Below are 14,112 nucleotides of genomic sequence, written 5' to 3'. Positions count from 1 at the left end.
TTCACCATCAACTGAAAAACATTTTTAGCATGTTTTACTTTTTAGAATGTTTTACTTAACATCAACTTTTTCAAAGTTAATAAGAATAATAACTTTTCTTTGTAAGTAACTATTAAGTTCTTTCCAAAACAATTTGGGACAAAATATCTCAGGGGAATCTTTACAAAAAACACAAATATCTTCCATGTTCACTTTAAACTTTTTTTAATTGTGATGCAATACTTATGAGGTGTCATCCAAATTTTACATAGAAAATATTATTACATCCAGAACTTTTGAAACCCTTGCCCTGTAACTTAATACAAGTAAATTATTCAACTGTTTGTAAAGAATAATAATTATTATTACATACTAATAGCCTAAAAATGTCCTTGGGAATTGCATGTAAAACCAGAAAATATTGGATAGGATTAACTGAAAAGTTATAAATATGAACAAAGTACAATTTTAGAAAACACCATTTGATCAACTGTTTAACCCAAATTATCAACAAATTCTCAAAAAAAATATTGATTTGTTTCTAACCCTTATTACAAACGTTACATTTATGGAGAAATTATGACTACATGAGAGAGATTAATGCTTGTTTGTGGAAAATTATTGTGTGAAACAAGTTTAATGGGTATTTGATTAATATCATAAACACATTCCAATATGAACTCTATACCACCTATAGGGTTTTTGAAATATAAAGTTACTGTATATAGGCCTATACTTTGCCTATTTTTTAAATAATTGTGGAGCCATTTTATTTTAAATATCAAGTTAGAATCCAAAACATTCAATCCTCCTTCAATTTTTTACCTACAAATGTTTTCTTTTTTAATATAGTTTGATTTGTTCTTCCAAATAAATTTTAAAAGTTTGGTGATATTATTTTATTGAATGAGGGGGGTGTATCTAACACTCTCGATACCCAAATATTTGACAACTTTTTATATGGGAATATTGCATAACCTTCTGTAAAGTTACAAGAACCTATAGAGCCATAAGCTCACATTTATATTCTGGAAAAGACCAGATGAAAATAACTGCAGACACTTAATTGATTTTTTAACTTCCGTATAGTCTCCACACGACATGTTAATAGACCTTATATTAAGCTGCTTTGATACAGTCTGTATTGTAAAAAGCGCTATATAAATAAAGGTGACTTGACTTGACTTGACTTATAGCAGCACCATTTTTGATTTTTAGCAGGAATGAAACCGAGGCTGTGAAGGACATCTCTTCAGTGGCTTGTACAGTTTTGGAATTGTTCTGCAGACGAAACACTGAAAAAAAATTAAGAGAAATTTCAGTAGACAAAAAAACAAACAAAAAACAGACAATATGATCGGTGGAAAATTATAAGTGATCTATGATTTCCATTACACGAGAGTAGATGTTAAAACTTCATGCTGATTTGTACTCGGCTTTCAACAAGATAAGCACCAACTAAGATAGCTTTACAGTAACCTATGCTTCTCCATCAATTTACGCTTCTTTCCAAATGATGATGTGAATCTCCTTCTGTCTGGTGTTAATAGCTGCAGTGTATTTGCACATACAACGGCTGCAACCACAGTGTGGTCCCCTCATGACAACCGTCTGGATTGAGCAGAGTAGGGGACATCTCTAGGGTCTTCAAGTGGGCACCTTCCGTCCTTAGTGTGAGGGCTCGACAGTGACTCTGGGTTCCCAGAGTCACCCCCCTCCGTCCCCCACTCAACTCAGCCCAGCTTACTGACCTTTACATCCCTCCTGCTGCTGAGGCTGCTCCTTTGACCTAACCACAATCTCTCACAACCTCTCCACAACCCGACCATACGCGTCAACCCGTTTGACTAAGGCTGTCTAGCCCCACTGCGGATGTTAAAGCGGTCAGTGGCAACAGTTCCGTATGGCATACTACCGCAAAACACAATATCTGTCGAAACACCAAACCTCATTCACACAAAATACACAGGAACGTAATAACTGCAATTACTATGCAAACTATACAAAAAACCAACAGACTCATCAAAATTTCCAGAATTTTTCAAAACCGTAGCATGGCGGCCTGTACACAGCCAGCCAGACTCTTTCCGTCTCAACCACAGCCAGTTGCTGCTCCTTTCTGCTGCTTCAGATAAGTTCTTTACTGTGCGACGCAACTCTTGGCCACTGAATCCGACGTCTCTGAGGAACCGGGTTGTGGAGTATGCCACAAATCCTCGACAACCCACTTCCACTGGAAAAACCCGGACTCTCCATCCTCGCTATTCTGCTTCAGTGGCCAGATGAGCATACCGCAGTTTCTTCCTCTCATATGCCTCATCTACCGCATCCTCCCATGGCACTGTTAACTCTTATCAGTTGAACAATGCGTTCTGATCCAGACCACAAAACAATATCTGGTCGTAGGTTAGTGGTGGCAATCTCAGGTGGAAAAATCAGCCGTTGATCAAGATCAGCCAGCATTTTCCAGTCCCTAGCAGCTTCCAGTTGTCCTGAGTGAGAATTGGTTTTAACACCTTTTCTTGGTGGTTGCTCGCCTGGGCGGAGGAATATTGTCTTCTGTGTGTAATGTTGCTAGAACAGGTGGCAACTTATTGGTCATGTTACGCTTGTCTTCCAATGCTAAAGCCAAACATCGGAGTACTTGGTCATGGCGCCAAGTAAACCGACCTTGGCTAAGAGCCACCTTACATCCTGGCAAAATGTGCCTTAATGTGGCAGGTGATGAACACAAAGGACAAGAGGGATCCTCTCCTACCCAGAGGTTTAGGTTCTGCGGTGATGGGAGAACATCATATGTTGACCTGATAAGGAAACTGATCCTACTCTCTTCCATTGACCAAAGGTCTTGCCAGCCCATCTTGCGTTGTTCCACACTCTCCCATCTCATCCACTCTCCCTGCTTGGCCTGGGAAATGGCCTTTATATGAGCTTTATACCGCATTTTACAGCGACGCCATTGAAAACACGGTAGTTTATCCCGCACAGCCACGCTTTCATACTTGGCACTGCTCTGAATAAGGTCTAGAGGGAACAACACATCAATAGGCAACACTGATGCTAGATGTGACACTTTTACTAAAGTGAGTATTTCTCAGTGTTGGTTTATTATTGAAAGTCAGTTACATATGATATATATTACTATATATTTGAAAATGACATAATATTATATATTATAAGTAGGCCAAAATATTCAGTGTCAGTTTCATGTCACTATTTTGTTCATTATGGTTGTCTGATGATATCTTTGCAGAGCCTGAAACATTAGAAACCATTTTGAGAAGTGTTAACCACAGGCCTACTTGGTTGGACGCTTTTTTTTCTTATTCTGATTGCACAAACAACTCACCAAAGTAATAAAAACGCCCTACAAAAGTTTTGCCCAACCATTCTTCCATTCCTGCACTCTCCCATCACTCTGTCAATCATTATACTTGTAAGAGAAAATTAAATAAAAATGTGTAAAATACACATGCCTACATTCATGCAATGGGCAAGTGATGTCATTAGTAGCCTATTTGTTTATTTTGTTTATTATTAATTTACTTTAACATTCAATTTAAGATCCAATGCTTGAATTTTTACTTCTATATTATGCAATATCTACAACAGTGGGATTCATGAGCACATCTGTATTCAACTGTGGTTTTAGACTAAATAAAGGAAATGAGGCCCAAAGCAAAACATTGCACATGTAAATATACACTCAGCCTTGAAATCTGCAGTGCAACTATCAACAGAGAGGCATGGCTTAGAGAGTGTCAAGCCGACAAATCCCGCCTAATATAATATGATTGGCTTGTAACAGTGTCGTACGAAACTATCGTCCAATCACGCGAGTTTTACAATGCAGCGTCATGTCACTCATTAAACCAAGAGGCGGGACTTGTTGAAACACGGCTTGGGGAGAATAACAACACAGTCGGGACAGAGTTACTTTACGGCATTGTAGCAACTGTAATTTTATACAAACAGAAGGCAGGACCCTTCAAAAAAGGTAAACTCATCCATATCCTATCCACTATATTTTCATATCGTACCTTCAAATAGGATTTATTTCGTATGGTGCTTGATCAGTTTTTAGGCCCATTTGCTATTACATCACAATCTAAACCGTGTTCGTCGTTTGCGTGACAGTGTTAACAATGCTCTTTAAATACATCGCAATTATTGCATTATTTTGTCAATGCAGTTAAAGCATGTTATTGTTACACAGCATCAGTATCAAGAACACGAGAACGTCGGCCGTAGAGTAGGCCTACATAGTGTTCTCAGCTGTGTGTTATTATTTGCATATCATCACACATTAAGCATGTTTATCAGATGTTTGTCAGGAATTGAAAATATATTGTTTAGTTGAGGAATTATTTGATTGCATAATGAGATATTAACATAATGCATATCTAATATAAAATTTCGTTAGAAAACAGCCTGGAGCTGCATGCTTTAAGTCACGTGGAAAATATGTGCAAGTTCACCAAAACATGAAGATCTGTACTTGATGGTCTTTCATGACTTGCATTGTAATGCACAAAATATCACAGATTATTTCTTTTCTCCTTTTTTAAGGCAAGCCCAACCATGGGAAAGTCTCTATTTTCCTTGCCAAAGCAAAAAGAGGACCAGGAGAACCTGACTGAAGACTCAAAGTTGCAGACTGAGGACAATAAAGACGATGTGTCACAGTTTCCATATGTTGAATTCACAGGCAGAGACAGTGTTACCTGTCCTACTTGTCAAGGGACAGGGAGAATACCAAGAGGTAAGAACAGATCCGTCAGTCATCCATCCATCCATCCATCCATCCATCCATCCATATACACAGTAGGCTACTTTGTATCCCAAAAATGTAATATGTAAATCTAAATGTTTAACATTATTAAACTGTTCTCTAACAAAGGGGCATCAATAAATTGTATAAATCATTATTGTAATCATGTGTACTTCCTACCCTGGATATTTTCACAGACCAAGAAAATCAGCTAGTTGCTTTGATACCATACAGTGACCAGAGGCTGAAGCCAAGACGAACGTAAGTTTGTTTAAATATCTATTTCACATAAACATTGGGCTCACAGTTTAATTTAGGGTCCAATTCTCACTATTAACTAACTATTAACTACGACTTCTGCCTCAATAAATACATAATTACTGCTTATTAATAGTTAGTAAGGTAGTTGTTCAGTTTAGGTATTGAGCAGGATTAAGGGATTTAGAATAAGGTCATGCAGAAGAAAGCATTAATATGTGTTTTATAAGTACTAATAAACTGGCAATATCCTAGTAATATGAATGTTAATAAGCACCTAGTTAATAGTGAGAATTGGATCCTAAAGCAAAGACCCTTAAAACCAACATTGTGTATGTATATATAAATAATGACCGACTGTGTATTCTTGCACTGTTCCAGGACATTGTACGTGTCTGTATCCGTCTTTCTGTGTCTGCTGCTTTGTGGTCTGGCTGTGTTCTTTCTGTTCCCTCGGACTATTGACGTCTCTTATGTTGGGGTGAAGTCAGCCTATGTCACTTATGACCGAGACCAGCGGATAATATACCTAAATATCACGGTAATATCTATAGCAAGCCCTTTTAATTTGTATTTCAGGATTGTTAACCAAATATTACCTGTTTCCTTTATGATTCTATTCTTTCTGTAGTGGAGGGATTGGACTTGATAATGAGATTGATCAGACTTTTGCCAGGGTATTTTCAAATTTTTGTTGTCATGTGTAATTTTAAATAACAGTATTTTGTTTTTCTCAGAATACCCTTAATATCACAAACAATAATTACTACCCAATACACGTGGCCAACATCACATCCCAGGTGCAATTCTACAAGACTGTCATTGGAAAGTCTGTCGTCAGTAATGTCACCACCATCATCCCCCTGGATATGCAACAGGTGCGTGGTAATTTAGTCAGATTTTGTCAGTTATACTTCAGCAAATATTACTTGACTAATAATTTTATATTAATATTTAAATAATGAATATTTTTCATAAACACACACACATAAACTGCTGTTCAAATGTTTGGGATCAGTAAGATGTTTTAATGCTCACCAAGGCTGCATTTATTTGATTAAATTTGATTATACAGCCTAAATATGTATTCATAGTGAGGAAAATCACATGGGAGTAAAGCCAAACATTAAGATAGCAGAAATAAAATGACCTGTATCCTGCCAATAAAGCGGTTTCATTTAGTCACATGACTTTGCAATTTGAGTTTCTCACCATGTGTTTAATTACTCAGATAACACCTGTTATCAATGTCATTGTCTCATTTTTAGGTTGATTACACTGTTCCCACTATCATAGCCAATGAGATGAGCTACATATTGTAAGTATTTGCCAGTCTGGCCTTACATCAATAAAACTTTCATAAAGACATTTTATCTTACAGTGTTCTAAAATGCGTACTGTGATGATTGCATATCTGTTTTTACAGTGACTACTGTACCATGCAGTCAATTAAAGTGCATAACATTGTTGTTATGATGCAGTAAGTATTCTTTTAGTGAAACGGTGTGCTTAAACAGTTAATGTAAATGAACATAAAAAGTATTTCAATAGATAAATATTTAGTAAAATGTTACTCTATTCAGTTTTTTTGTAGTTGTATTTAGTATTTTTTGTGTTTATTTTAATTTCCAAGTTTAGAATGGTAGATCTTTATTAGATAATATAATTAAAGGTGCAGTAAGTGATTTCTGAGAACCGCTGTTGAAAGTGGATCGGACCGAGCAACACAACATGCTTGTAGCAAATCAGCTGTAGGGGGCGTGTCCACTGATGATGGGGGAGGAGAGAGTGAGCCAATCAGCTGTAGGGGGTGTGTCCACTGGTGATGGGGAGGAGAGAGTGAGCCAATCAGCAGTAGGGGGTGTGTCCACTGATGATGGGGAGGAGAGAGTGAGCCAATCAGCAGTAGGGGGTGTGTCCACTGATGATGGGGAGGAGAGAGCGAGCCAATCAGCTGTAGGGGGTGTGTCCACTGGTGATGGGGAGGAGAGAGTGAGCCAATCAGCAGTAGGGGGTGTGTCCACTGATGATGGGGAGGAGAGAGTGAGCCAATCAGCAGTAGGGGGTGTGTCCACTGGTGATGGGGAGGAGAGAGTGAGCCAATCAGCAGTAGGGGGTGTGTCCACTGATGATGGGGGAGGAGATGATTGATGATTGGGGGCAGGCAATGAATGGAGGGGGTGTGACTCTGGGTTGATTTCAAATATCAGCAGTGTTTCTCAGAAATCGCTTACTGCACCTTTAACCAAAAAATGGATAAAAGACATATGCAGTCCGGTTTACACATTTTTGAAACAGTAAGAGCAAAATATAATTCCTTAATTGCCTTAAATGCCTATGTTCTCCACTTCAACTAACAAAGAAAATGTCTCTCCAGAACGACTGTAACCGCTGTGTACTTTGGCCATGCTGAGCAGGTGTCTCAGGAAAAGTACCTGTACGTGGACTGCGGCTCAAACACCACCTCTTCACGCGGACGCATGAGTGTGATACAGTGACGCACCTACGTATGACCCACAATTCTTAATGTTCTCATGTGGTGATAAAAAAATGGCTTTTCCTGAGTGTTACGAATGTTTGAAAATGAAGTCTGTACTGTTGGGAGGCTACATCAGGATTGATCAGCGAGTTATAGTCAGAGAGCTGATATCCTTTCTACCACATCATTGCTGATTCTTGAGCATTGCTCCGGAGGTTTTGCTTGGATGGACAGAAGCACTTTAGTATATTTTGGGAAAAGGAATGACAGCAGCAGAATATTCTACATAGATCTGCAAACACTTAAACCACTCCGACTTTACTCCATTATTCTTTTGGCGTGTTTATTTTTTCTTTTAAACATTTTAAACATTGAGTCATGCTTGTGTCATTCTGTTATTTAGCTCTTTGTTGAGCAGCTATTCTGTAGATCTGTATTTTGAGGGTGTTATTAACATATATCATCAAAACCATTAACAGATGCTTTCATTTCTTTCATTGATGAGATGTTACTTGCCTGAAACCACACTCCGACTTCAGTTTATGGGTATTTTATATAACTCCATATTGTGGATTTTCAACCTCTTACTGCAAAGAATTTTTGCTTGTTTTACTTTAAAAAAAATGTATGTTCAAAGGGAATGTTTAGAACGAATGTCTAAACTACTTTTGAAATTATGAAAATTAAAAAAACATAGTGGGCTATTCTTAGGCAAGTACAACACTGACCATGAATCAGGGGTCAATACAATATAATATACATTTACTTAAGCAGGAAGCTGTGCAATATATTAGTTAAGAGAAAAGGGAATAGAAAAAAGGCAGTCAATTGATTCTGTATTAAGAAATGGACTTCTGTTAATTGATGCATTTTTGTTGTCATATTTGACTAAATTCAACCTTTTATTTTCTTGGTGTTGGTGTGTAGATAATTGATCATGTAGATGTTTCTCGTTCACTTTAAACTTTAATTGTGTTTTGTTGGAATGGCACTTTTACATCATTATTTTTGAATGAAATTTAATTTTAATGTTGGAAGGATTTATCAGTAAATAGAATTTCTTTGATGAAATTTGTGTCCATGAATATTTTGACTTAAAATATTTTGTGGCCTTTTCAGCACTCACCCAAGTAAAATATTATAATATTTTTTTTCTAGTGTTCATGTTATGGTGAATTAAATACGGAGTAGCCTGAAATAACACCTTATTAAATAACCTTTTTTTAAAAAATTTTTTTATTAAACTGGGTCTCTTATGCTTTTAGTCAAAATGTTCATTCATTTTGTGGAGAAAATTGGTGTGACTGTCACAATACTCCACAAGATGGCGCTTACAAGATGCGGTACTTCAAGAATAGACCAGGCAGGAAGGCTACGCGAGCGAGGTAAAACACCATGAGATGTTTTGGAGGGTAAAATAATGGTTTAAGTTTAGTTATGATAAAATAGCTTTTAGTTTTGTAACCACTTACAATTGGGCGTGATAAATAACTGCCATGGAAGAAGTCATAATAATGACCACTAATAGCCTATTTGGGACGGTGTCTTGCCATAAAGCTCAAATGTTCAAGCTCAAATGGTAGCCGTATGCATTCATGTTCTCAATGTGCTGTGCGTAGGTAGGCCTAATATATGCCGTGTTTACACTTTCTTCTGAAGAGAAGAAGGATTCTGCACATCTGTTGATGTCATTAAAGTTCCTGCTCACTTCCTCCTCTCATGTCTCAGAACAGCAGATCCCTCTGGTCCCACTTTAATGGGCCTCTGAAACAAAGACCATGGAATGTTTCTGCATGCCTTTACCACGAATGAAAAACCGATTTCAGACAGATTGAGATTGTTACAATATAACTCCTTGTCTCCTTCCCTTACAGAACAATAACTAAGTTTGACATCTCGCATGCTGGAGTCAGGCTTGCAAACAAAGCACATAAAAACTACAAATAACCACTGATCAAAAATCTACCCGTTACCTATCTACCCTTTTTAGTTCATACATAGCTACATGTCATTCAGAGAGGGAAACACGTTAGCCGTGGTCTGAAATCTCAGTTGGAATTTCATTGAGGAGGAGGGAAATTCTCAAGACATCTGCAGTACCCATTTCCTCACATTTCCTGGGATCACCGACGTGAATATATGAGACAAATTTATTTTAAACGACAGCAACATACGCATAAAAAAAGACACAGTTTGGACTTCATAAAAGACTGCAGATACTCACAATAGCTCTTAGAAATTCTGCTCTACTGCAACAGATTCAATTGTAATGTGTCGTCGTTTTCTTCTTAACTCTTTTAGAGATTTTTTTACAAAGATGTATATTTAAAAAAATATATACATTTATATTTTGTTATTTTTAATTTAAGTAGCAGTTTCAACATTGATAATAATAAAATATCTTTTTTGAGCATCAAATCATCATATTAGAATGATTTCTGAAGGATCATTTGACACTGAAGACTGAAGTAATTGATGCTGAAAATACAGCTTTACCATCAGAAATAAATTACATAGTAAAATATATTAAAATAGAAAACAGTTATTTTGATTTGTAATAATAATATTTCACAGTGCTACTGTTTTTACTGTAATAACAAATAATCAAATAAATTAATTTATGGTGATCATAGTAGACTTCTCTGGAAAACATTAAAAAATCTGACTGACCCTTTTGGTAATGTAATTAGGCTATATATATATATATATATATATATATATATATATATATATATAACTACTGATCTGTGGCATATGCAAACACATGGTGCTAGACTTTACTATTTAATTTAAATTATTCCTAACCAAATGGTGTCAGTGTTATTTTAATGGATGTACAAAGTTCCCATAACATTAACTAGGGAACATTTTCCAATAACTGTTCAATATATCTGTCATTTTAAAATGAAAACAACCATATTTTTTTGTGAAATATGTCACTTAAAGAGTGTGATTATTACACTATCTTTCTCAAATTACCTTTTGGGGACCACTTGTTGATGGACTTTCAGGTACAAACCTTCAAAGGACTGCTGTAAACCACAGACAACCACATACACTCCTCAAAACACACACTCTGAGCTTGTCTGTCTCTCAGTCCTGTCTCACACATTCCTCAGTTAGTACTTTTCCAGTTGTGGCTCCCTGCTGTACCATATCTGTCCTGTAGGTGATTTACAGTGCATTCTGTTCAAACAGATGTTCACCAGCACTAGTCTCAGTCTTTCTGGTTGCTTGTAAGAGTGTGGATATGAAAATGGCAGTGCTTTGCTGTATGTCCATGCAGCTCTTGCTGGTGGCACTTGCCGCTCTGGCTGGCATCTGTCTGGGAGGGTCCGACGGGCCCCGTGGGGTGGCTCTTCCTTTTGTCTTTGACCTTGAAGCAACGTGCGACCCTCCTTGCAAACATGCTGGGATTTGCATCCGAAACAACACATGCTTTTGCTCAAGAGGATACGAGGGAGAAACCTGCCAATATGGTGATGTTTCAAGTTACTTTCTATGAAGTGAATTTTAGTGGAATGTGTTTGTGTGAGTGTCAAACTTGTGCTTTATATGTTTAAGGGGCCTCTGCTCACATGATTTGCATGTCGATTTCAGCAAACTGTTATCCAAAGTGTAAAAATGGTGGAGTGTGCCTTCGACCTGGAAAATGCAGATGCCCTTCAGGATTTGGAGGAAAATACTGTCACAGAGGTAACTGATTTAGCTTACATTGTTTTTTAATGTTGTTTGCAAGTTGAAGAAAAATTAACAAACAAAGTCAAAAATTTAAAAGAACTTTAGAGTCCAACAGCACAGAAAATTCACAGTCGGTGTGTGTGTGTATTTATCAGTGGTGTGTGAAAGTGGCTGCTGGAACGGTGGTGAATGTATTGCTGTGAATGGAGAAGCAAAATGCATCTGTCCCTCCAGCTGGACCGGCTCCAGATGCCAAGACGGTTTGTTGATCCCATTTTGTTTTACTAATATTTCACAAATCCATAATGACAATATATTTTATATAAATTAAGCATTATATATATATATATATATATATATATATATACACACACACACATATATATATATATATATATATATATAAACATATTTATAACATCATATATATAACTTTAATATAAATGATGTGGAAAATTTTCATAAACAGAATTATCATAAATATCAGTTCGTTCTTACATTGAAAAATGTGAAACACATCAAGATGAAAAACTTGTTAAATGTTAACAAAATGTAAAATGTTTTCATCTGTTTGACAGCACTAACTTACAATTGTCAAACACTAATTATTTTAGTTACTCGCGTCTTGTCTCCGCTAGATTACATATTGTCAACTACAATGCTTTTCTCTCGTGCTAATACCCCAGACAGCAACATACTGTCGGCCCAGATCCGGATACCACATCATACCAGATGTGGGCCAGATCTGGGCCGACACTATGATGCTGTATGCGGTATTAGGGACCTGATAGGCTGATGGGCTCATAAATATTAATCTCATTTCCTGCATTCGGCTGAAATCATTTGATGAATCAAAACGAAGGTGGGGACATTTGAGTGCTAACCAATGAAATTAAGGATTTTGCGTTAGTTCCACCCATTGCCAAAGCAATTAGCGCAGTGTCAGCTACATCACTTCACTGCCATTCCGAAATCCTCTCTCGTTGCCCCATTGGATAGTAAAGTGTTCATCATATGCACACTTCAGAATCTCGCCGGAAGTAGTAGGTCATCAGGGTACTCTTTGCCTGCTCTTTTATGAGTACTGTGAATTCGTAGATACTTATGTTACATACTGTTTTTTTGCCTACTATATAGTAAGGAAGTAAGCGATTTCGGATGAAGCCTTAAAGTTTTTACGGAGTGCTGCAACCCGAAAGACTACTTCGCCAGTGGTTCCCTCGAGATTTTCCTATGGGGTTTTATAAATGGGGGGGGGGGGGGGGGGGGGGGGGGTTCAATTTATGAGTAAAATAAAGTCTGTGGTAAACATAACTTAACAATACTTGAATGTTTTGCTCTACAATGTAAATTACCCCATACAGTCTTATCTAAAGATAACATAAATCACTGGCAAATTAATCTTCGGGGGTTCTGAAGCCACGACTGCAGCACTGTATCAAGGTTCTGGATGACCAAACTTTAAAACTGTTTTATAGATACTACTGAAAGTTTTTTTTGTTTTCTGGAAAGATGTTTCGTCAGCTGAACAATCGGTAGGGCCTATGTTGTTAAACAACCGTATTAACCATTGAACTCATTCCAATTCTATCCCTCACAGCCTAGTTTTCAGTCCAGTCGAAAATTAAATATGGCGCCACCCTGGTACTGTTAAGTAAATGTAAAACAATTAAAAACTGTTTTTGTTAATCGAATCTTTATATTTTAATTTATTTCAAATGGAAAACTTAAACGTTTTCAAAAGTTGTCTTGGCAACTAAAAATAGCTACAACTAAAACTGAAATAAAAATAAATGATAGACAAGCTGAATAGAAATATAAAAAAATGAAAAAAGACAAAAGCATGTGACAACGTTACTAAGACTAAAAAATAAAAGGTAATTCAAAACTATTCAAAAATACCATAAAAGTATATTAATAAATAATTATCAAATATATATAATCAAATCAAGTAAATAATAATCAAATATCACTGTTTTATTCTAACTGATATATTATTTCCTCTGTCATATCATAATGTAGTGCAAACAGTTCATTTTAATGTTATTTATATGATCGGTCTAAGGCTAAGCCACATAAAATACACTCGTAAACCCATATGTGTGTTTTGCTTTAAAGTTATTTTTTGCTAATTAATCATCATTTACATGTACATTCTTTTGGGTTGTTGTGCCTAGATGTGAGTCACGTTGATAATTTATCTCTGTCTCCATAGCGATCTGTCCGCAGGGATGCAGGAATGGGGGCATCTGTGTGGCTCCTGGAATCTGCAGCTGTCCAGACGGATGGGTAGGCGGAGCCTGCCACACAGGTGGGTGACGACACAAAGATCTAGTACACTCTTATATGCATATGCAAGATATGCATCTTATATGTATATGAAAGACTCTTCAACTACTCTAGAATTAAATTTTTGTCGTGCAGTTACTTTATGCTGTTGTATGTGTTTAAATCCATAAGTTTACTCAAAATTGACAAAATGAAGCCTGTGATATCTCCTCTGTTTGTCTGCAGCTGTGTGTAAAAAGCGGTGTATGAACGGGGGGAAGTGTGTGTCTCCAAACACCTGTCGCTGTCGAGCTCCGTTCTCAGGCGCACAGTGTGAAGAGAGGAAGAAGCTCTACTGATGTCAGAACAGTCTGACCTCCGACCCCAACGCTCCCTCAAATTGGTGCTAAAGTTACTTGTTTGTTTGTTAAAGCCAAACCGAACATGTGTGAAGTGTGATGTTTTCTCTACGTTAACATTGTACATTAATGGCATTATGACTTTTGTATTAAGTAGTGTTTATGATAACTGTTAAATTTCCTTTAGCATACAGTGCAACTTATTAAATAAAGTTAAAATCTAAATTGTGTGTGCAAATTGTTTTAAGGTTTTAAAAATCAGAAATATGATTCATTACCGTTTTTGTTGTTGACGACTTGTTTTTAGTGAGGAATGA

The 14,112-nt window shown here is 36.8% G+C and overlaps 2 protein-coding genes across 2 annotated transcripts; both read left to right on the top strand.

Annotated features, from left to right (window-relative positions):
- The first annotated feature begins 3,812 nt into the window (after positions 1-3,812).
- Positions 3,813-8,558, top strand: tmem106ba (transmembrane protein 106Ba). Its single transcript, XM_077208008.1, has 8 exons — positions 3,813-3,976; positions 4,549-4,741; positions 4,948-5,011; positions 5,390-5,549; positions 5,746-5,886; positions 6,277-6,326; positions 6,435-6,488; positions 7,386-8,558. The coding sequence occupies exons 2-8, from the start codon at positions 4,561-4,563 to the stop codon at positions 7,504-7,506; spliced, it is 771 nt and encodes a 256-aa protein (XP_077064123.1). The 5' UTR covers positions 3,813-3,976; positions 4,549-4,560; the 3' UTR covers positions 7,507-8,558.
- Positions 8,559-10,653: 2,095 nt separating this feature from the next.
- seraf (Schwann cell-specific EGF-like repeat autocrine factor) lies at positions 10,654-14,020 on the top strand. The gene is made up of 5 exons (XM_077208007.1): positions 10,654-10,966; positions 11,088-11,183; positions 11,324-11,428; positions 13,384-13,479; positions 13,683-14,020. Exons 1-5 carry the CDS (start codon positions 10,738-10,740, stop codon positions 13,793-13,795), a joined length of 639 nt encoding a protein of 212 aa, XP_077064122.1. The 5' UTR covers positions 10,654-10,737; the 3' UTR covers positions 13,796-14,020.
- The last annotated feature ends 92 nt before the right edge of the window (positions 14,021-14,112 follow it).

This window comes from Siphateles boraxobius, unplaced genomic scaffold (assembly GCF_051911475.1).
Source record: "Siphateles boraxobius isolate OS27281-9 unplaced genomic scaffold, OSU_SipBor_1 6, whole genome shotgun sequence".
In the NCBI taxonomy this organism is placed as follows: Eukaryota; Metazoa; Chordata; class Actinopteri; order Cypriniformes; family Leuciscidae; genus Siphateles; species Siphateles boraxobius.
This window is presented reverse-complemented; position numbering and strand designations above follow the sequence as displayed.

What these genes read in the sequence shown, in the direction of transcription:
- seraf (XM_077208007.1), top strand. Translation starts at nt 10,738, where the DNA reads ATGAAAATGGCAGTGCTTTGCTGTATGTCCATGCAGCTCTTGCTGGTG. An exon ending in AGGAAAATACTGTCACAGAG is followed by an intron (nt 11,184 to 11,323) that starts GTAACTGATTTA and finishes TGTATTTATCAG; the next exon opens with TGGTGTGTGAAAGTGGCTGC. An exon ending in AGGCGGAGCCTGCCACACAG is followed by an intron (nt 13,480 to 13,682) that starts GTGGGTGACGAC and finishes GTTTGTCTGCAG; the next exon opens with CTGTGTGTAAAAAGCGGTGT.
- tmem106ba (XM_077208008.1), top strand. Translation starts at nt 4,561, where the DNA reads ATGGGAAAGTCTCTATTTTCCTTGCCAAAGCAAAAAGAGGACCAGGAG. An exon ending in TAATATACCTAAATATCACG is followed by an intron (nt 5,550 to 5,745) that starts GTAATATCTATA and finishes TGTTTTTCTCAG; the next exon opens with AATACCCTTAATATCACAAA. An exon ending in AACATTGTTGTTATGATGCA is followed by an intron (nt 6,489 to 7,385) that starts GTAAGTATTCTT and finishes ATGTCTCTCCAG; the next exon opens with AACGACTGTAACCGCTGTGT.